This window comes from Amblyomma americanum, unplaced genomic scaffold (assembly GCF_052857255.1).
Source record: "Amblyomma americanum isolate KBUSLIRL-KWMA unplaced genomic scaffold, ASM5285725v1 scaffold_12, whole genome shotgun sequence".
NCBI lineage: Eukaryota > Metazoa > Arthropoda > Arachnida > Ixodida > Ixodidae > Amblyomma > Amblyomma americanum.
The window spans coordinates 2,007,551-2,031,703 of record NW_027526484.1 but is presented as its reverse complement, the minus strand read 5'-3'; the positions used below and the strand labels follow the sequence as shown (position 1 = coordinate 2,031,703).

At 48.6% G+C, this 24,153-nt stretch overlaps 1 protein-coding gene across 1 annotated transcript in view; it reads right to left on the bottom strand.

Annotated features, from left to right (window-relative positions):
- The window catches only part of LOC144111882 (uncharacterized), a 101,388-nt gene that overhangs the window by 76,860 nt on the left and 375 nt on the right, over positions 1-24,153 (bottom strand). Inside the window, exons 3-5 of the mRNA XM_077644910.1 lie at positions 6,998-7,035; positions 6,898-6,935; positions 2,354-2,478 (exon numbers count right to left, since the gene is read on the bottom strand). Of these exons, the coding sequence (XP_077501036.1) occupies positions 2,354-2,478; positions 6,898-6,935; positions 6,998-7,035 (201 nt within the window). The remainder of the gene's footprint in view (positions 1-2,353; positions 2,479-6,897; positions 6,936-6,997; positions 7,036-24,153) is intronic.

Genomic DNA, 24,153 nt, shown 5'->3' with positions numbered 1-24,153 from the left:
AGTGCACATCTGTGCATCCGTTATGGTTTATGGGGGTTTAACGTCCCGAAGCAGCTCAGGCTATGGGGGCACCATAGTGAAGGGCTCTGGAAATGTCAACCACTGCCATTACAAGTGCACAGGACTCTAGAATTTCGTCTCCATCGAAATTTGACTGCCGCGGCCCGGATCAAACCAATGTCTTTCGGGTCAACAGACGAGCACCATAACCACTGAGCCACTGCGGCGGGTGTGTGTACCCGTTATAAGTAGTTACTAGCTAAGATGTGATAGCAGTATGTCTGATAACGAGTGGTCTCGTGGACTGCACCTTTGAGGGAAGAGATTAAAGGAGCAAGATGGAGTAAAAATAACCTTTGCGTTTTCTCTCACCAAGATTCACAAATAATGCGGCATAAGGTAAGCCTGCTCAATTATTTTTTTTTCGCATGCAATATTGTGCAAGATACCTTCACAAGAAATTTCTGCATCAGTAGACATAAGCGAAGCAAAGAACTGCCAATTTCTTTTTATTTCGTTAGCATTTGAACACCCATGTTGAAAAAGTCTGTCCAAAACCCGGGCTGGCAAGTGGAAAAGCAGAGAGGGCAGTCCTTTCCACTTCAAAGAGAGGGAAAGTGAGAGAAGGAAGACTATAAGAGAGGGTGGGTGGCAAGAGTTGCAGGTGGCAAAGTGAAAGGGGGAATCTCCCTCTTGGGGAGAGGAGGGAGAGGGAAGACAGGGTGAGAAGGGACAGGTAGGGAAGAGTGACAAAATGGGGAACAGTGAGGGAGAGAGGTGTGTCCCACAGCGACTGTTGGATTGGATTGGGGGCAGTGGAGTGTGTGTGCGGAACGTCACATGGTGATTGACGGACTGAATCACGTCACCCATTCACACAGCATGAACCCACCAGCGGCAGCTACGTCCAGGGCAGGGAACACTAATGCTAACATGTACTTCACTGCATCAATCGCACTGATCATCTATAACTGTTTTTTTTTTGCTAGCCCTTGTTTTGTTTTCCAGCTATGAACGTTTGTGCCTTCCAGTAAAAATTTAATTGTGAGACAAGCACTTGCGCAGTCATTTTCCTTTCATGCTCGTCTTTGTAATGTGAAAGCATTATGTCCAGAGTTTCCTGTTAGCAAAATTTTCTCTGCACGATTACATCGCTCTCTGAAGATAAATGTGCAAAAGTTTGGTTATGTTAGTGTGTGATGAGATCCTGCTGTGGGAAAAATTTTGTCAATGTGGTGCAATTAATTAATTAAATGCGAGAATTACACTTTGACGTCACAACAGCCACGGACGTCAACATAGCTTCTCTGCACGATTGTGCCGTTCTATAAAGATATATGTGCAAAAGTTTGGTTGCGTTAGTGCATGATGAGATCTTGCTGTGGAAAAAATTTGGTTGATGAATTGTAATTAGTTAATTAATTAAATGCACAAATTACACTTTGAAATCATGATAGCCATTTTTATATCCAGTGTTTCGTGTCAGCAAAACTTTCTCCGCATTATTACATCGTTCTGTGAAGATAAATGTGCAAAAGTTTGATTGTGTTAGTGCGTGATGAGATCTTGCTGTGGGAAACATTTGGTTGATGAATTGTAATTGCTTAATTATTTAAACAAAAAAAATTACATTTTTAAATCACGATAGCCTGTGTTTATGTCCCGTGTTTTGCGTCATCAAAACTTTCTCTGCATTATTATATCATTCTGTGAAGATAAATGTGCAAAAGTTTGATTGTGTTAGTGCGTGATTAGATCTTGCTGTGGGAAACATTTGGTTATTTTTTGATGAATTGTAATTGCTTAATTGTAATTACACTTCGACAACACAATAGCAACGGACGTTGACATAGCACCTGGATGTCAAAACAGCCATAGACGTCAACATAGCACCTGGACGTGAACCGTAAAATAAATGAAGTAAAAAACATAATAAAGAATAGAAAATTTTAAACATAATTGAATTTAAAACGAAAATATAATAAAAATAATATAAATAAAAATAAATCACGTACTGATGTCGCAGAAAAAACCCACGTTCTAGAAAGTTCCATGCTTTCGCATTCTTCCATGTAAGCAGACTTAAGTGCCCCGGTAATTACTTGTGTTTATTCCAAAGATGTCCATAGTTCCTCGCTACGCAGGTGCAGTATGAGAACTGATACGCAGAATATGTCGGTGAAAAAGCATTATGCAATGTTGTGCAACACACACTTGTTTGAGCAGAGTGTTGTGTGGCAATACATCACTCACCAGATATGTACAAGCACCATCAACCAGGCAAAACAGGTAGCAGCAGGCTTTATACTGAAATGACTCAAACACCTCGACGGTCCTACGCGGACCTACCTACCTGTACAGCGAGCCGCTGTTTGTCCGAGGTAGCTTTCACCTGCTGCTCTTGCTGGACCCCATCCATGCGCAGCCGCTTAGCTGTGCCTTCATATTTGATGATCGCCTTCTCCAGAGGCGCACACTCTGCAAGTCCGAACAAGAGTACACCCGCATCCCTTGTGCATTTGTGCAAAGAAAAGACTCCGTTTCCCAGCTGCACAAAAGCAACAATTGCCTGCCAGTGCTCCTACCAGTCATGACATCCACAAGCAGCTTTACACAAATGAAGCTGCAGAACCACAAAAAATGCCCGTGGTATTTGAGATTGAAATTGTGCTTCTAAGATCAATGTGAATGTTTTATAGTTACCTGTACAATAAATTAACTCAGCCGGTGAATAATGGTGGCAGACAAAAAGAAAACAGGATTCGAGAAAGACATGCATACATAATATATATATATACACACACACACATTTATAGACCATACTTTTTTTTACTTTTCAGACATACTCGCATTTAAGCAGCAATTTTCTCCCAGTCATTTTCTCCCAGTCAATTTTCTCCCAGTCAGGGAACGAGCCGAAGGGAGCGGTTGTGTGTCGCTGAGTTTTAGACTACTGGCAAGCCAGGCAGGCACGGGCCCAGGTGCGCACGTCCTTGTTGATGCCAGGCCAGGCGTAACGTTTTGTGAGAAGGTGCTGCATGGCGCGAATTCCGGGATGGGACAGGCCACGGAGGGCGTCGAAGACAAGACAACGAAAGGCAGAGGGCACCAAAGGGCACAGAGTGCTGGCCTAAGTGTCGCAGATGATGGGGACAGGGCACGAAGAGAGGAGAATTTCACGGAAAACCGGCGAACGTGGGTTCCTGCGAAGGTCCATAACTTCCGTGTCATGTTGCTGCACTTTTGCAAGGGCGGCAAAGTCGAGGTTCAGTGGTGGAGCAGCGGAGGCGAGGGAAGCAGTAACACGTGACAGAGCATCCGCCGGGGCATTGTGAAGACCTTGCACATGTCTGATGTCGGTCGTGAGTTCTGCCACGTACCAAAGGTGACTAATTTCACGGGGCGAGAATTTACCGCTCCCCAATTTGATGGCAAAAATAAGTGGTTTGTGGTCGGTGGTGATGTGGAATTGCCGACCTTCAAGGAAGTGCTTGAAATGCCGCACGGACATATACATGGCAAAAAGTTCACGGCGGAAAGTACTGTAGCAGCTTTCGGCAGCGGAAAACTTGCGGGAGAAAAAAGATAGAGGCCTCCAAGAACCATCCACGAGTTGGTGGAGCACGGCTCCAACACCGGAGTCGGAGGCGTAGGGGTGCATCAGGGCGCGGATGAGCAAGGAGAGCGAAATCGGATAGTTTCGTAATCAAGGGTTCGACAGAATCCTGTCTGGCGAGGGGGAAGCATACTGGAAGCACAAGAAACATACACTCGCCAAAGAAAAATATTTAACACATGACGTTTCGAGACCCATACGGGTCCCTTGTTCACAAAGAGGATGGGCGGAATGGGCCGCTACTTATAAGCGGACTTGACTGCACAGTGAGTGGGCGTAGATATCGGGGAGATTCCCTCTCGTCCTGTTGATAGCATTCTTGGTCGTCTGTATGTAAAATGATTCGAGAAGTAATCGTGAAGATAAAGGTTTCTTCGTGTCCAAGATTGTGGCGTTCTCCCAGTCAATGGTGTGCTGCATCATTTGGGCATGCTCTGCAAGTGCGTTGGAGGAAGTGCGACCTTTCTTGGCGTCATTCTTGTGTTCCCTTATTCTTCTTTTAAAATCACCTGACTCGCTAATGTATGATGCATCGCAATCCTTGCAGGGGATCTTGTATACAACGCCGGGGTAACATGTGCGCTCTAGGCGGTCCTTCACGTGACACAGCTGCTGTTTCAGCTTGCTGGACAGTACGTGCGCAATTCGAACGCCGTATTTGGCAAATATTCGCGCCAGAGCCTCACTTGTACCCCGGGAATACGGGACAGTCGCGCGTTTCTGTTGCCCAACAAACTGGGGCTGAGCAGGTTCCTTACAGCGGCGTTCTTGTCTAGCATCTGACGGGGGTAGCCATTATTTTAAGGTCGACGCGAACTTTCTGCTGCTCGGAAGAGAGAAGGCCAGGACTAGAACATAGACGACCAGCTCGCTTGAACAGAGCGGACATGACGGAGCATTTGTGGCCTATGGGATGGGCAGATATAAAATCGAGGTACTTGCCGGTATGTGTGGGCTTTCGGTATACGGTAGTGGCGAGCCCATCGGGAGTGCGGAGAACGAGAACATCGAGAAAAGCAATACTTCCGGCGGCTTCTTTGCTTTGGCGGTCTGGAAAAAATCCAGAGCAGCTGAAGACCATGTCAGCTGTGTGGAGTTTGTTTTCTTGTCTTGAAGCATGTCCATCAGTGGTTTGAGGAGTGCAGCACAGTGAGGGATGAAATGGCGGTAAAAATTGATAAGGCCAAGAAATTCACGGAGCTTGCGGATTGAGGCAGGCTGAGGAAAGTCTTGAATGGCCTGGACTTTTGATGGGAGAGGCCGGATGCCGGAGCTGTTGACACGGTGGCCAAGGAAGTCGAGCTCCGACTTGCCGAATTCACATTTTGCTCTGTTGATGATCAGGCCGTAATTAGAGAGACGTTGAAGAAGAAGCTGCTGGAGGTGTAGCAAGTGCTGCTCCGTATCGTGCTGAATATGAGAAGGTCATCGATGTAGGCCATGCAGAAAGCTAGACACCTTGTAACTCTGTCCACGAAGCGTTTAAATGTCTGGCCAGAGTTACAGAGGCCAAATGGCATGCGGAGGTATTCGAAGAGGCCGAATGGTGCGATGATTGCAGTTTTGGGTACATCGGATGGTTGGTTCTACAGGGATTTGGTGGTAGGCCTTGGTGAGATCGATTTCAGAAGAAATTGTAGCGTCATGCAGAGCGGTGGTAAAATCCGCGATGCGAGGTAAGGGATAACGGTCTGGAATGGTAGTGTTGTTGAGGGCGCGTAATCACCACAGGGACGCCAGTCTCCTGGGGATTTGTTCGGTACCATGTGTATGTGTAGAGAGGACACCCAAGGGCTAGATGAAGGTCGGATAATGCCGAGCTCAAGCATGTGTTCAAACTCGTTGCGGGTGATCTGTTAACGGTCTGGAGCAAGGCGACAGGCGAGCATGCGTGGTCGGACCAGTGGTCACAATGTGATGCGTGACCTGGTGTTTGACGAGCAGTAAGAAGTTGGAAGGACGGAGCAGAGGAGGGTATTACGCAGCAGCAGCGTAAGAAGGGTGCAGTCTCTGTGCTGTCCCTTCGCCTTCCCTAGTTCTCGCCGGCCAATCCTCAACTCTGGCTCACTCAAGTCAAAAGCTAGTTTGCTATTGGCCGCATCACCACCCAAGCGCAGAAGTTTCATCACGCCGCTGCATCGCTACCACCTGAGATTGCCGCTGAAGTCTGCGACCTCCTTATAGTTCCGCCCGCCTCAGCCCCATTTGACACGCTGGCTGCTGAGCTCAAGTGAACAGCCGTCTCGGAACATCGCCGCCTGCAGCAGCTCATCTCCTCCGAAGAACTGGGGGACTGCAAACCAACACAGTTGCTGCGGCGACTCCAGCAGCTCCTGGGCGACAAGGCTGCCACCTTCAACCAAGCCTTCCTGCGTGAGTTTTTCTTTCAGCGCTTGCCGTTATCGGTATGCTTTGGAGAAGCACGCTGAGCTGGCGGCATCCAACATGGACGTTTCCTACTCCAACATTTCTCTCGGCGCAGTGTCCCAGCCTCCCACCCCACCATCATCTCTTCCCTCCCGCGTGGACCTTCAGAGCCTTCATGACGGCTTCCATGCCCAGATCACACGTCTCTCCGATCAAATCACCGCACTGTCGACCTCCTGCTCTCTTTCGCCTTCCCGCCACCAGGCCTCACCTTGCCGACGTAGTGCTGCCCCACCTCTTCAAACCAGTAAGTGCTGGTATCATCGCACCTTTGGTGCAGCAGCGCGTCAGTGTACCGCTCCCTGTCGCTTCCAGGGAAACTTCCCACGACACAACTAGAAGCGGCAAGTGGTGTCACCCCGGACAACAGCCGCTTATCATCTTCGATGGCTGGTGCTGCTCCTGCTGCATAAAGCCGCTGCTGCTGCTACATATTTTCTAACTAGTGCCAGCTGATTTTGAAAGGAAGGCAAGCTAAAAATAGGATAATTTTCAATCTGCCTTCAACTGTAGCAGCAATGGTACTCGTCTATGAACAGTGCCGCATAGACTGCGCTGAGGCAGAGCTTCGTGGGCCAGGTAAATACAGCCCACACCTACAAACGCCAGAATCTTCCTATCAGCGACATCAGAACACATTAGTATTTTCAACCCCAGATTGTAGGGATAACAAAAATGGCCTGGCTTGTGTGTTCCTCAATGAATCACTCTATTAATCAATTGGTAAATCAATCAATCAATAGTTACATGGACAAGAGAAAACACATTTGTTGCAACTATAGTCGCTTTGTACATTTGTTACAAATGTGGTAGACTGTCCTGCGATAAACAGGAAAAAAAAGAAAGACACATACCTTGCCTCGATGAAGCCTCCAACTGCTCAATCATATTGCTGCAAGAAAAGTGTACAGTGTTAAGAACCGAGGTCTTTTTAAGTGCCATGAGCAGACTTACTGTCTTTTAATGACCTTCCTCTTGAAGTCCTCATACTCCTGCAGCAGGAAAAAAAACAAAAGATTATTGGGTGTGTGATTATCATTATACGATGATAATATAATAGCATTAATTCTTCTTGCTTGAAGAGCTAAGGTTGTTGGCTTAGTGCATTAATCAGCGAAAGCTGTTTGGAATAGGCTGACTGGCCCACCGCCTTCCATGGTAACTACCAACCGGTTGTTCCCGTGGCAACCACCCTCAGGTTGCGCATTCCTCCATCCACATCAGAACCTTCTTCGTCCGTGGTAGCTGCCCTCTGGGTTCTTCTTGTGGCAGCCGCCTTCCAGCCTTTCCCTCCTCTCTATAAGTGAAGATATTATTTCCCTCTCCACTTTAGCACCTGTCATTTGTGGCAGGTGGTCCCTCCTCTACAAGTGGAGAGGAGATTTTCGTCTCTGCTTTAGCACCTGCCAAATGTGGCAGATTGTCCCTCCTCTACATGTAGAGAGATTATTTTCCTTTCCACTTAAGCCCCTGCCAACTGTGGCAGGTGGTCCCTCATCTACAAGTGGAGGGGATTTTCTTGTCTCTGCTTTAGCACCTGCCAAATGTGGCAGGTTGTCCCTCCTCTACAAGTAGAGAGATTATTTTCCTCTCCACTTTAGTCCCTGCCAACCAAGGCAGGTGGTCCCTCCTCTATAAGTGGAGAGGGCGATTTTCCTGTCTTCACTTTAGCAGCTGCCAACTATGACAGGTGGTGTTCACAACAATACAATGCTGGACCTGCCTATGATGTGTAATTAGACTTCTAATCACATGAGACACATATGACAAAAAAAAATGTGACTTAAGTGCTACCTGACTGTCACATAAGACACATATGAGAAAAAGAAATGTGACACAAGTGTTTCTTGACTGCCTTAAATCTGTAGAGCTCTTGCACCAGCCAGCGCCAAGAGCTGATAGGAGAACAGATGAACAAGTAAATATAATACGGCAGTTTCTGCATGCTTCAAGTGGCCTCATTACAACCACCACTTGTGTTGAAAGTGACACAGAAACAAAATTCAATTACAAGTTATTTATCAGGTGTAAGCGAATTCAACAAGGCAATTTAAGTTTACTAACTTCTTGTGCATCATTACAAAAAATGAATGTGCAACTAGAATTTGGTGCAAGCCTTTAATTAATGGGTCACAAGCTCCATGTGACCCATCGGTCATTTGACTGAAGGCAACGGCCACGTGACCTTGCTATGTGAAGATGTCATGTCATGCTGACAACAAACATGATATCTCAAACAAGTCTGACAAAAACAGCTGACATTGCAAGCCTTGTGCACATACTATTTTTCTCTAGACACTATAATGTAAGTAATCTAGTTTTCAGAGCTAACCAAATGTTGGCTAGTGTGGCACCATTCCTCTTAAACTGCCAAAGACAGAGGTCACGCACATGATATTATCATGTCCTCAATCAGAATATCATAGACAAACATAGAAAGCTGAAGGCCTGGTACGCTATAAATGGCCATTTAAAAGTGATATTTTACTTTCGTTTCTTGCCAACTCAACATAATCCCCTCTGGCACAAGACGCCACGGTGGCTCAGTGGTTATGGTGCTTGGCTGCTGACCCAAAAGACACAGGTACGATCCCGGTCGTAGTGGTCGCATTTCGATGGAGGCGAAATGCTAGAGGCCCGTGTACTTAGCGATGTCTGTGCACGTCAAAGAATCCCAGGTGGTCAAAATTACCTGCAGCCCTCCGCAACGGCGTCCCTCATAACCCAAGCTGCTTTGGGACGCTAAACCCCATGAAACACATAACGCCATAAACAGTCAGCTTCTCAAGGAGCTGTGATATTATCATCGAAATCATATATTTGAATGTTGGAATATCCTTAACCAACATTTGCATGAAAAAAATGTGTCCTAGCAGGAAGTAAAATACCCTGTTAAGCCAATCACATGATGCAATACCATTAAATCTAATGAACTGGCACCAAATGTTCATTGTTGGAATTGTCTTAACCAACATTAGCATGAAAAGAAATGGATTTTAAAAATGCGGTTTAACAGGAAGTAAAACACCCTGTTAAGCTAATCACATGATGCAATATGGTTAAATCTAACGAACTCGCACCAAATGCTCACTGCAAATTCCTTGCCACCAAAACAAGTTTGATGCAGTGTTCACCTCAATAGTGTAACATGCCAGCAGAAGGAAAACATAAACAGATGAGAATTTTAAAAAACGAAGCAAGATGGCATGCCCAGGCCTGCCTGCATTGTAGTGCTATAACGCCTCTTCATATGCATACGCAACTGAATGCCAGTACACGTGCGCTCAATCAACCATGTGCAGGCTATTTCACACTTAGAGGGAAACTGGGAGTGCGTGCCGCCATGGTTCCAGTAGTGCTGCCGGCGAGAGGCAGCGAGAATTGGCGCCTCAGGGCACATGTGCAGAAATAACAGCAGGCAGTGCTTGTTTTGCGCATGCATCTTTGTCGCCGTTTCTCCTCCTCTATCGGGGCAAGCACTTCGCATAACGCGGCTGCCATGCACTCCCAGTTTCCCTCTAAGTGTGAAACAGCCTGTACGTCCATTAGACTGCAACCTCTGCATCATAAATGCCTTGATGTTTCACAGGCAATGAAACTGAGCATTAAAAGCGCATATACATTAGGATATGTCTCGTAGGTATGTGAATCTCGATGATACCGTTATGGCTGATATTTATTTTAATTACTTATTTATTTATACAAAATACCCCTAGGGGCCCTCAGTTCGAGGGTATTACATTGGAGGGGTACAGGCATGTAATCAAAAGTTAACAAATAAACCACAATTTCAAGAGAGTAAAGCTGACAGCTGAAGTGCATTGCGTACAAAGTGCAAAATTTTGGGCGCTCTGAACACTCTCCCGCGCCGCTGTATGGATGACACAAACGCGGAGCCGCGACCATACACGTAGGTACCAAGTGCTGCCCTGGCACTACAAATGACACGACCGCCTGTTGCGTAGTACATACCGTGAGCACAGAGCAGTAGTGCGCGACTCACACATTAGGGGACGCCGCGATGCCCTCAGCTCCATGCAGTGAACGCGCAGCGCGCCTACGCACCCTCGCGGAAGTGGTCTGCACATGCGCGCACCTACGTGCCCTCGCGTAGGCAGTCTGTGCATGCGCGTGCCTACGTGACCTCACGAGGGCGGTATGCGCACGCGCTCGCCAAGAGGTGCGAGCGCATGCCGACTGCGGCCAAAATCTGTATCTGACTAAAAGCCGTTATTTCTATGTGCCTTCTCCGAAGATGCTGATCTACTCCACGCGGATAAACAACCCTCGCCATCCCCGCAAGAAGGTTCAACATTGCACTTGACAGTTAACGCGAATGGCCTGAGAACTCAGAACGAGACACTTGAAAGACTCAAAGACTGGAGCGGAAAATCGCTCACTTCTCACGCCAAAAGCGGATGAACCTTAAAGCAAAAACAGCATTTCGTGCTTTCCTTGTCGCCACTGCAACTAGTGCATTCCGTGTATATGCTTAGCGAACCTGGCAGTAAACGCATGATAAAACGCCTGGGAACCTATAGTTTCAGATTCTGATTAGGGCCAAGTACTCGAAACAAGAGTGTAACTCGACCGCAAGGGCATTATTTTGCACCGTTGGAGGTAAGCTAAAATAATTCTTTGAGGATTCCTTGCCCTGCCTGCGAATGAATATATTATACTGAAAGCCCAGCTAACATTTTATGATTGATATATTGTGTTCACCAGAGTGTGTTCGCCAGCGAAGATGGAGACCTACGGTCGGTAACGAAAATTAACCGGATGCGTGCTTCAGGAACAATCAAATTTGTTTTTACGTTGCCTCGTGACCCAGTCGCCTGTGTCCCCAACTTGCAGCGATTTCAGGAGACTGGCCTGCCTAATGGCGCCACAATATTTTTTTTTGTTTCGCGCACCCACTTCTCATAAACTTTTTCTGTCGGCCTTTGATCCCTCTATGTCGATGCCACAGGTGCAGACTCACATGCGCGCTACACGGGCCTCCGAAGCTGTATATTATACTGCCAGAACCGATGAAACTTGGCGCTTAGTTTTCTGAAAAGGACGTTTCGGGCACGAGGCGTATTCGACACTTGTAGGTGCTTGGCCCTTCGCGCAGCATTGACATCTCACGCTGTCATTTCGTTGCTCGCACTTTGGAACCTTCATCATCTCCTCACTTCATGTCCTCTCACCGCGATGTCTTATCGGCTGTCTCATGGCCTCCGCTCGTTGTTCACGATACGAAGAGTTTTTCCACCCAGCTTAGAGTCCATGCAACCTTCAGACATATTTAGAGTATTTTAGCAGAGCAGAGGCCTACTAGCGTAGACATATAGCACTTTACCAGATGTGCACGGGCAGTGGCAGGGGGGCTGCCAGGTGGGGCCACTGCGTGTGTGCAGCCGGCACCTATTGTTGTGCAGGTCTAGTTCAGGAAAAGTTCAGGAAAACTATGCACCTCATCAGTGGTCGGTGCCAAAATCTTGCAGCTGCAGCAGCCATGGAAGCAGGCGATAGCTTGCGAGACGATGGCTTGTGCGTTGCGATAAATGCGGCGAAGGAACTAAGGTTTATCTGCTCGTCGACGAGAATGGTACCCCAGTAGAGTCCTACTCCTGCGGTGCGTCACTGGGGGCCTGATGATCAGGTCTGTAAATACTTGCGGCGATTTCTGTGCAGTGTGTGAGCAGAGAACCACGCGTGCTGTGTGTGTGTGTCAATACTTCTGTGCTGGTGCGCCCGCGTGCGGCGAACCATTACTCGTGGACAGATGCGTGCGAACACAGTGCAAAAGTGCCCTCTGTCACAATCACAGCGGACGCGCCGCTATTTACTGTTTACTCGCTATTTACTCGGCACGCACACAACTCTGCTGTGTTAAGTAAAAGAACACACGTGCATTTTGCACGAGCTGCTGCGAGGCGCACATGCGTCGATCGAGGCTGGCTCATGGCGCCACTTCGCTGCGATGTTGTGTTCGAAAATTTTAAGAGCCTTAGCTCTTATACGTCATGCTTCTCGACTTCTTGGGGTCTGCTACCACCTCCCTTCGGTGCGAAATTTTCTAAGCCTGGGGAATGCAAGATGGTGGCCCCCATATAATAGCTACAGCAACCCAATTGGTGATTGATTGGCGACATCATTAGTATATCAAATTGGTGATTGTTGGCAGCGTCAATCATTCTGTGACGTCATAATTGACTAATCATGTGACTGTTTATTCGCTTAGAACTCAGTAGTTAATGAGGTCATTATAAATGGATTAAACATTTGGAATCCTCTACATGAGTAGAACACGTTAGACACCAAAATTAACTAATGAAGTTAATATTTAGTTATAGTTAGGCTTATATTTAATTGCTTATAATTAACCGATAGCATCATGATCTAACTAATGGCATATTCGTGAGTAGGTAATGGTCAGGCTTAACATGGCGGCCGTGACGTCAGCACTCCGCGGCTCACAATATCGTACCTCATGGTGACCGGGCACCTACCGCATTGAGATAAGGAAAAAATGGCCCTCCAAAGAGTCGAAAAAGCTTTTCGGCCCAGAGTGGTAAAAATATCCGACCTCAAGGCAGTAGGCGCCCGCTCGCCGTGAAGTATGGAAAGGTAGCCTAATCACGTGGTAATACATTGCATGGATGATAGATGGCGCCACCAAACACCTAACGCTCGTTACTTAAACGAGGCGGCATATTTTTTTCACACGGTTCGGGCACTGGCTGCAATTTTCTCGCGACGCCAAGGCTAGCAGACAGCCAGACCTGCACTCGACCATTCATTTTGAAAGCAGTCAGTGCCAAGCTGCACTTGAATTGGTGGAACTGGCCCTGCACACTAGAGTCACCGTTTCAGAACTTTACAGCACTGGTGCATCGAGTGCAGGCGAATCGAACGGACCTGTAGTTCAAAGAGTGCAGGCCTTTCGCATTCGTTTTGCAAGTGCAGCATGCGTCCGCTGCACCTCCATATTCGTTTTGCAATGGAAGGTGCAGCTGTAGTGCAGCAACATGGCGGTGCCCATGCGTAGGTTGCAGAAGATGATGAAATTGCGGCAGTTGTCTCTTCAAAGGAAGGTGCGTTGCTGGTCGAGGCTTCAGGATTTTCCTCAGAGGCCAAGTCAACCAGTGGCAGCATTCCAACATATATTCGCACATCATGTGTGCATTTTTTTTTTCTAGAAAACGACCATTTTTTGGGGTTTGTAATCGCAACTTGGATGACGTTGATGCGGGTGCACACAACTAGCTGAAATTTGGTGGCGACGCCAAAGCTAGCAGACGACTAGGCCTGCACTCGACCATATCTGCTTTAGAAGCAGCCAGTGCCAAGCAGCACTGGACTGCCTGAACTCGTGGAACTTGGCTGAACTGGTGCAACAAGTGCAGCTAAATTGAACAGCCTGTTTAGAGTCACTGAATTATCTAACGCATTCAATTCAGTGCTGGTTTACAGCACCAATCCTGAAAAAAAGCTGCTGGTGCCAGTGCCGTGCAGAACCAGTTCTGCGGTGCAGGTGCAGTTAAAGCCCCTCAATAGAATAAAAGTAACGACATCTCCTCCCCCTCCTCCTATGCCAGCGCCCCTTCTCTCAGCCCCTCCCGTGCGCCGACGGTGGTGGCTCCTAGGCCGGGGGATGCTAGCAGACGCTCCCGACGCTTGCCTTTTGATGCGCAGGAGACCGCGCGCCCGAATGAATTTTGTGTAGCGTTTTTATGCGAAGCATATTAACGTAGGTTTCGGGCCTTCGTGCGACGCCCGGCGGTGGCCACCATTGACCCTGAAGTGGGGTCACGTGACATGACGTCACGTGATGACGTCACACCGGCTGCAGATGGGGCCTTATATCGCGCCGTCGGTCGCCTCCCGGCGGTGGCCACCATTGACCCTGAAGTGAGATCACATGATGTGACGTCACGTGATGACGTCACACCGGCTGCAGATGGGGCCTCATATAGCGCCGTCGGTCGCCTCCCGGCGGTGGCCACCACGCTTCGGTTCGCGCCGTCGCGCGCGACGCGGCGGCGGCGCCACCATCGCTGCATCACGTGATATGTGACGTCACGCCAGGGATGAAGCGGCGCGCGCCCGCCGTCGCGTCAGTCTCTGTGCCCCGCAACCGCGCCAGCGTCTTTGCGCCGGGCGTGTATGCGGTCAAGATGCCTCCAAACAATAATAGGAATGCAAAACGAAGGCTGCAGCGTGCTACGGAAACCGATGAAGAACGCGAAGAACGCCTAGCCAAGCGGCGCGCTCAATATGCGGCTCGACGACAACGCTCCGAGGGTGTATGCTTCGCATCCACTGGGCTTAACCTTGATAAGCCTCCAATTTTTTACCTTTGCTTCGGTCGAAATGACATGATGACATGGAAGATCGAAAAATCAGTTACTAAAATAAATAACTGCCCCAACCAACGCAGCGCTGCTTTATCGAAACTTTTTGCCGTGCGATCGCTTTGACTGCGGAGCATACGTTGGAAGTGGCGTGCGCGAGCGAGTTCGCGGCACTATAGTGAATATACTCAGTGCGTTGTGTTCCCAACGCTCGCGCTTTGGCGCGTAGTGGAACGCGCGACCGAATCAATTTTTTGTTGCATTTTTGCCTCTGATTCGGCCGCATGGCATGGGAGGTACAAAAATTACTTGCCCAAATAACTGCCCCGACCCACGTCGCACTGCTTTATCAGAACTTTTCGTACTGCGATCGCTTTGATCGCGGTGCACACAGCGGAGGTGGAGTGAGCAAGCGAGCTCGTGGCACTATAGTGAATGTCTCGGAGTTGTGTTTTTCAACCGGCGTCTTTTGCCCATTCTTATTAAACATTCAACTCTGCAAAGAAGAACTGGGCCGACATGCGACTAGATGTGCGGCCTAGACTTTATCTGAACGGATGGCGGTTTAACGCTCCTATAATATATTCTCTCAAAGGCGCGTTGGCTCGTGCAATGGGCTGTGCTATTCAGTGTGTAGGCGATTACTCGTCTCAATTTTAATTATTTTAGTGCAGGAAAGCTTGGAGATTATTTTGGAGTTAATATACCTCGGACACCTCGCAGGCTACCATTAAAAATATCCGACTCACGTCAGCCACATAATGTTTGTAAATAGGCGAACACGATGCCCTATAGTTGCACACTGTAACACGGTTGTGATCAGAATTTTGATGTAGGGTTAATAGTTTGGGTTGATTAACAGCAACCAAGAAAGGCATCTAACGCTGTTTCGTGAGCAACTACAGTGCCGCATGAGTCATTCGAATGCTGCTTGTTTAGGTGATTATCCTCTTGGGTCAGCATATGCAAAAATGTCCTGTAAGAGAACATTGCCTTCCCTTTTGTACTGCATCTGGCCTTATTTTCTTTATACCGTAATTCCGAAGGACATGGCTCTCAAACTGGTCTTCGGTGAAGTGATCCTAAGACGAATAAAGTAAGATCTTGTAAGACACAACCTTACGAGGAACAATACAAAACACGAAAAATATACAGAGAGCGTGAGCTTTCACAACTTGAAAAACATGCACAAGTGTTAACACGTCAGCAGACCCCACAAAAGGCCATAAGAGCTTTGCCAAAGTCGGACGTTGGAAATAGTATCAGTGCGCACACCCCTGCGTTGGTGATTCATTTGACACCACCTATCCCCGTTACAAAGTTCCACGCAGCGCGATTTTTGCATGGATTCTCGGCAGAGATGACTGCCTTGAACCCAAAATGTCTACAACTATGTTTAAAGAAGGTCCTACCTTGCATTCTCAATTATTATCCATGCAGATATCGAGTATTCAAGCGATAGCTGCATTACTGTGCCTAAGCACAGTAACGCCCGATTTTGGTATGGACCCTGCCTGACATATACGTCCAGCAATGCACACAACATGAAAGCTAGACCTGAATCGCGAGCAGCATGAACAGCGGGGGCTTCAACAGCGATAACCACCCCTTTGGCATCGAGTTCGTGAGCGATGGAGTCCAACTGCAACAAAACAAATACGTCCAGCGATGCGCCCAACAAGAAAGATAGACCTGCACCGCGAGCAGTATGATCAGCGGAGGCTCAAACAGCAAGAACCGCCCTTTTGCTATCGAATTCGTGAGTGAAGGAGTGCATCTGTAATGACACAAGTACGACAAGCAATGCACGCAATATAAAAGCTAGACCTATATTGTACAGCGGGTATCAAACAGCGAGAACTGCCTATTTAGTATGGGGTTCGTAAGCGAAGGAGTTCAACTGCGAAAAAAATTCCTGCAGCAGCGCGCAAGCTGAAAGCTCGACCTCCAACGCAAGCAACATAGAGATGGGGGATTAAACAACATGAAGTGTAACTTTCGAGTCGAGCCTGCGAACGAGTCTGACTGCAATCACGTGGACGCCACGAAATGCGATCAAAGCTGCACCTGCAGAATCTAGCAGAGCTGGCACGGTGGGCATAAGACAACAAAAAGCACAGCTTTCGTAGCCTACGAGCGAACCAGTCCATCTACAACTATGCCAAACAGGATTTACTGCGAAGACTGCAGTCGCTCGCGCTTCGCACCAAAATCACCCCCCCCCCCCCCAAAAAAAAAAAACACTACTGACAACTGAAGAACGGCCACACACCTCACAAAGCTGCGGATCCAGCACATTATCGAAGTTTGCCCGGCTGATCCTGTGCAGCCAAAACTTTCGGCGAGCCGCGTTGCTTTTTCCGGACGGAATTACAAAAAATCTTTTCCCACTGCCTCCTCGGTTGTTGCATCCATACGCGCAACAGAAGCTTAGCATCACCGCAACGCGTAGACGCCGTCAAAGATGGAAAAACACTTCCCGCCAAAACTGTTGCACAGAAAGAAAACGAAGCGCGATTCCTACAACCGACAATGGCACCGGCGTCTGCTCCGGAGCCAAAAAAGCGCGCGCTAACACGTGACCACGGCACCTCGGCCAATGGGAGGCTCGATTATCCGGCGGAGCGCTAGGGGAGGAAGGAAGCCGGAAAGTTCAAAGCTTTGCGTTACTTTTGCTTCATTGAGGGACTTTAGGCATAGAGTTTCTTACTGATAACTAGAAGGAAAGCTGGCGGCGCTGCACCTGAACTTCCATGGACGCGCAAAGCATCATGGGGCGATGAGCTACTTGGTGCGGGACAGTAGGTTTTTTTCAGGAACACAAGAGTGGCGTTACGAAGATGTCCCATTCCGTATCCACGGCGCGCTCCGCACAGACGACTTCGGCGTAAAAGTAGTGTGCAAAAGCCATAGTAGCGAAAACGCAACAGCACACGACGCCAATAAAAGGCTTTTGTTTTTCGAAATACCTTGAAAAAATCTTCTAAAATGTTGAAGCGACATTTTTTTCAAAAACATTTTTCTTTTTAAGAGTGCGCCTGTTAAGCACGAAGTATCGGCTTTTGTGGCCTGCAATGCTTGGCCAATAGGAGATCAAGCCATCGCTTATTTTGAGTAAACTTTGCATTTGCATGCTTTTCTCCTTGTTTGTTACGATTTATATATAGACAGAATATTAAATTATAGGACATTCTTGATCTCGAGCAACGTTTGTTTTTTCATTATTTTTTGGCCAAAAGTTGTAATTCTGCCGTCGGTAGCTCTCCGCCCTATGATGCTTAGAGCGCCCATGGTGGTACAGGTGGTGTCGAGGAAGCTCCATGCAAACCTCATAGGTGCGACAATTTTCAATCGAGCGCGTGCAAACAGGTTTTGTCGTCTGCTCACCGTGGAGGGGTTAAGCTCTCGCGTGTCGGCCATGGTCGACGACGACGACATCGCATAGTTCCTTGCTATGAAGTAGTTCTACGCTTCCCACAGTGAATACGAGGAAACCGACTCCGTGCTGTCTTTTGCTGCACCTTACTTAAGATTCGACTGCCGGCAGTCGAATTCCGAAGTGCTATAAAAGCGCTGTTGCGAGCTATTTCAATTACGGATTCAGGCTCTTCAGACACTGAGAAAGACGTTCGAAGAACTTTCAGCGCGCTTCAAGGCCTCTGCATATTTTCCGATGCCTAGCAGAGGGCGCCCGGAAATCACCCCCGAGAACCCGCCTTGCTCATTTAGCTCTTCATAAGCAGCGATAAAAGAAAAAAAAAATGTCCTTCGGAACGAGATGGGCCGCGCTGCTAGCCCTGGCGTCCCAGTCGCCGCAGCAGAATGGCAGCGGCGAATCAGCAGTACCTGCCTGCTCAGAAGGCACAGCACAAATAACATGGCAGCTACAGCACAAAACACAGAAAATTGAGAGCGATTTAGAGAGCGGTACAGAATACGGCCCCTGCTGTCGCGTAGGTTTCATCGCCATTTTCTCGCAGAATGACACCGAACCCGTCGACCACAGAGAAGGCGTCTCTCAATTCACGTTCAATATTTACGAGCTAACATGCGTCGTCTGCTGAAAGCAGTCTGCGTGCGCACAACTTTTTTTACCAAGGAGGTGCAAAAAAGTTGTGCACGTGCAGACGGCTCTCAGCAGACGACGCGGCGCTCTGCGGAGCGCCAGTGCATCCGTTGCGGCCGCATATCGAAGCGAAGCGGCGCAGACGACGCATGTGTACCTGTAGGCGGGGCTTCACGTCGTCTGCTACAGCGCCCCAGCGCGCCGACATCGCGCTGCGGGAAAGCGCACTTCACTCGCTGGACCGCATTGTCGTTTGTGTTGCGTAAACTGAACGGCCAATCTTTTCAGTGCCACTAAACGAGTTAAATGCATTTATTGTTGTAAACTTCTCGACAATTGGGAGCACTCTGTCTGTGACGAGGGTAACGGAGTAGAGGTAATGCTGTGGTAATGCTGGTAATGCTGTGTGTCCGGAGATGGCGTCCCACTCGCTTTGCTTGGTCCGAGTGGTCACATATGATCAGTTTAGAGCGCAGGAGCCCATAGATCACTCGATACTACTACGATACTAGCTGCATGTTATTTCTTGGCCGTTTCTAGCTCATAATAGCTCCGTTGTCATTGAAAGCAACTTCTCTGCCGTTGGAATGCGGCATCCTGTCGACAAAGGTCAAATTCGTGCTGTCTGTCCTCAGCGTCGCTTTAATTTACTTATATGGAAACTTTATAATGTGTTTGGCGCCAATCTGCCCATTTCTGAGTGCGTCATTAAAAAGACGCCGTGCGGGAGATAAACGCGAGGACGCAGCCAAATCCCGGCAACGGCGGCCGCCTATCAAATGGAGGGGAAATGCAGCAAAAGACGCCCGCGTGCTGTGCAACGCCAGCGCATGTTTAAGAGCCACAGGACGACGAAATTAATCCGGAGCCCTCCACTACGCCCCTTCGTTCTCCCTTCCCCTTCTCACACCCTCTCTCCTTCATCACTTCCCTCACGGCGAGATTGAGCTGTCCACCGAGAGTGGGACAGTTACTGCGCCTTTCCTCATAACCAATTATTACTTCACAAGTACAAGTTCGCGGCGAGGGCTGTTTATGGGACAACCCCCTCCGCCAATCACGCGTCGCTCTTCCTCGCACCGCGGGTGAGAGAAAGCACGGGGCGAGATCAGCATACGTCGGGACCAGTACGCCCCCCCCCCACCCCCCCCCCCCCCCCCCACCCCCCATCATAGCAACCACCACGACCACTAGGATCATGAGAGGTGACAACTTTTTTGTCAATGCTGCAGAGGCTAGGGAGGAAAGGGAAGGAGACAGGCTTTTGACACCGTGCCCTGGGGGAGTTGTTCATTGTTCGGCTAGGGGTGTGGAGGGGTGAAAGGGGGGAAACTATGGAGCCGAACAATGGACAACAAGGCAAGGGGACAAAGTCCCTCTCTCCTTTCCTGCCTAGCCTCTATACCGCATTGCCAAAAAAAAAAATTGCTGGTGCTTAGCTCTGGTTAACCCTGGCCGAAAGCGAAAAGCTGCATCTCCCTGGCTACAGTGCTCTAGAATATGGGTAGTGGGTTCAGGAGCCGGCGCGCTCCATGCGATGCAGTGAGGCGGCGAGTGTCGACAGGTCCCGGATGTAAGCGGTGGCGCTGTTGTAGCGTGGGCTGTAGGCTCGGCGCGCCCGCGCTGCCCGCGCGCGCGGCTAGCAGTCCCGCCAAGCCGCCAAGCTGCCTGCAGCTGTTTGTTGCTTTTTGTGCGGTGCATTTTTCCTCTTTGTGAGTTCGCGGCGTTAAGACTACGGTCATGCCGAATCGTCGGCGTCAACGGCATTGTTTTGCTCCCGGGTGCAAAACGGGATACCAGTGGACGAAAGGCGATCAGCCGTCGCTCTTCGCTGTGCCAAAGGATGAGAACCGACGGAAGCAGTGGGAACGCAACCTTCATCGAAAAGATAAGGTTTTGGACGAAAACTGCTGTGTGTGTGAGCTAATTTCGAGCCATCATGCATTGTGAGGGACTTTATACACATCATTGACGGCAAAGAAGTCCGCATCCCGCGTGGAAAGCCGGAACTTTTACCCGATGCGGTGCCAACTTTGCTGCCCAGCTATCTGTCAAAGAAAACACCGCTACAGAGACCACCTAGAAAGAGGAAAAGCACAAGTACATATCCTAATGAAGCGAAAAGACCACAAAGTAATGCTTCCGACGTTAACAAGGAATCGAGGTGTCCGGGCATTGACACTGAGAGTAGCGTGTTGGCGAACGACCAAGACCCTTGTGAAGTTGACGAAGCATCGGTGCCGGACGATTTTTCTAAACTGGATGTTCCTTCAGAATACTGGAGCTGCCATCGCATACCTGATTACAGTGGTACTGTGTACTGCAAGCTAAGAATGGGCGAAAATCAATGCGTGGAGCCAGAGAGTTTGCAGTGAGTTTACTGCAATTTGTGACAAAGGAGGGTTGCTCTACCCGTCTCGTGTGCTTTTTTTGATGGTGAGAAGGCTGGAAAACCTTTTCATAACTTTTTTTAGTCAGGAAAAGCTGTGCAGTAACTGCATAGTAGATGTTATGGTGCTGGGAAAATCTCAGATTTCATGTGGTGTAGGGTGCAGCCAGCACTCAGAAGCGCTCACAGTCAGCATTCTCAAGTTTTATGTTTTGACAAGGCTGCATTTTTATGTTAAATCAATCAATGAGTCGCGAGAAGCTCGCAGGAAAAAGAAGCTTCATGCTAAGATGGGCAAATAAGTGCTCATAGTCGCGCGGCTAAATGTACTGTGCAAACAAGAAAACACGGCATTCCTTTGAGAAATTCAAGAATATGTCTCACACTGTGCATAGTTGGAGCGCTGCAATAAAGGAGTGCTTTGTTTTATAAAAGTTATTTTATCTTGTCTTGCATTCATCAGCGTTTATACATCGGGGGCAATTGACCCTTCGTTTTGATGAAAAAAATGCATGCATCAAAACAACAATTAAAACAGGGGCATGAAATCTAAAGTTCGACGAAAACTCGTCCGGTCAGGTAGAAGATTCGTGTAAAAAGGAAAGGAACGCCGACCAAAGGTTGTTAGAAAAAAAGACTTTTCGGCTTCCCTACGGAAGCCTTGATCAGAGTTATCAAGGCCTCCATAGGGAAGCCAGAACGTCTTTTTTAACAACCTTTGGTCGGCGTTCCTTTCCTTTTTACAAAACAGAGGCATGCATACCACACTTAAAATTATCGCATTCACATATAGTACGCTGTACACACAACGGTCTCTAAGTGAAGCGTTTTTTTTTTATTCCAATTTCTTGTTGCCCCGCCCCTCTACTAAAACACTTCCGATGGCTCAAGCTGGAGTACACTCGGCCACGTTTGCCGACAGCTTCGAGTTGGCCGCTGGATAACCCCGATGATCGATAGAATGTTTGCTCCTCTCCCTGTACTCAGCCTTTCCTATGGGCGGCGATAATACTAGTATGCACTAACGTTGAAATATGGGAGCCGTACCTGCAAAAGAGCACGATCAGCGTTGCGAAGCATTAACGGGGCCGCTCGTCCGCACCACCGCGCTATCGGCTGTTGGCTACTACTACATCTAATTTTCTTTATTCGCTGACAATATCTGTGTACAGCTTCACCTATTTGTAGGACCTGTTTTAAAAGACAGAGCCTTGCTTATTTCAAGACGATTCTATGCACAGCGCGCATCCAAGGCGCGGCGCGCCGCATTTTATACAGCCCATGCTCTGGTGGCGCCATCTGGTATCGTCGACACAAGTCGCCTCACCGCTGGCCGCTCCCTGAACCCACTACCCATATTCTAGAGCACTGTACCCTGGCTACGTTTGTGGTCGAGCGACTGGCGGTTTCCATAGTATAACCATACTGAGATATGTGAGACAGGCGTAATTTCCTTTCCTTAGAACCAACTTTCATAATCCACTTTCCTTCCCTTACGGCGCAGATGGGGTGTCCACCGAGTATGTGAAACAGGCGTCATTTCGTTTCCTTAAAACCAACTTTATTTCATTTTCCTTCCCTTACGGACGCGTTTCGGGTGTCCACCAAGATATGTGAGACAGGCGTAATTTGCTTTCCTTAAAACAAATCTTCATTTCATTTTCCTTCCCTTATACGGGCGCGGTCCGGGTGTCGTCTCCACGGCAGGCGTCGCATCGATCACACCTAGTGCCATTTTCACATCAGAATGCACCGGCGTTTAATGCAGAACCCACTTTCATGACCCGTGCATGCGATGCCGACAGACACTTGACCGGAGGTAAAGTCAAAGTCGAGATAGTTGGTGTAACAGTCGCTGTAGTTGACGTCATGTGTCGAACCTGGCTACCACCATTTGACCTCTATCTACATTAAAGCTGAAACTTGTGGCCACCGTGACCTCCAGCTACATTCAAGGTCAAACTTGCGGCCCCGCTGACGGCTCGAAAAGCTGGCGTAGTGAAGCTTTTCGCTTCAAAAAAGTTGCCTTCAGGTGACGCGCACGTTCACCACGCAACCCCGGATGATGTGTATAAGGTGAAGCTGCAACGATGTGCTGCAGCTAAGAAGCGGCGGCGTGCGGAAGAAACGCATGAAGACCGGGAACAACGTTTAGCTAAACGGCGTGCATATTGTAGTTGTCATGGAGAGCGCGAAAGAGACGCAACAACGACAGAACGAAGCGAGCAAGAGACAACGCGCTCAAGAGACGCCAGAAGAACGCGCCGCAAGACTGGAGAAGCGTCGTAACGCAGATGCGGCTAGAAGTGACACCTCCCTTAGTGCCTCTTCAACTGTGAAAGAGACCGCTTTGAATTCTCGAGAGCGTCGGAATGAGACGCTGCGTAGACAACGTGCCGAGGAAACGAAGCTTTCGCAATTCGACTTGGATTAACCAGAGCTAAACCACAGACAATTTTTTGAAAGAAGTCGAGGAAACACATGGTTCGAATGGGACCGCTTCCCCCATTCCATGAGTTATGCATAGAGAGAGGACGACGAACTGAAAGGCAGGAAGGAAGGTTAACCCATTAATATGCCCCTGCCTCAATAATGGCACAACAACGCTCAACAATGACACAACAGCCGAACGCAGTATACCCACTGAGCCGCAGGGCGGGATCTAACGGCGAAGAAAATCTTCGCTGAGATAGGGCCAGGAATCCAACGCCGATACCGGAAAACTATCATGTTTTCGTCCATGGCTACGACATCGAAACACGCGAGCAGACACGTCTGCAATTTATTGTCCCCTAGTCGCAGCGGATGATGCAAGTGCAGCAGCAGGGGGGCGAACGCCGTCTCAAGTGACAACAGAGAAAGACTCCCTTTTAACTGCGACCATTAGGGGATCAACGAGCACTGTACTAAAGTGTACTAGAACTTAAGTAGCGTCTGGGGCGCGTCGCATCGACTCCATGCGCTAGTTGTACAGAAGATTTCGCATGTACGGGTGTTTCGGTCCTGCGTTTCAAAAAAAATGTTCACGGTCGACCCTCCAAGCCGATGGCTCCACAGATCGACGACAAATTACGCGAGCAGAAAAAAAAAGATGCAACGTTACGGTATCATCATCGAATTATTGAAGGGTACGTTACGAGTCCCTCGCATCAGGCTTCTTGTTTCCACTCTATTTTACAAAATTACAAACTTCATTGCAAAAGCGCAATGGACGCGCGACCGCGCGTCGCGTTCAACGCACATTGCGATACCGGCACATTTCAAGCTTCTGGAATAGAAGCGTGCTGGTTGATAAAATTACGGGTTTTATTAA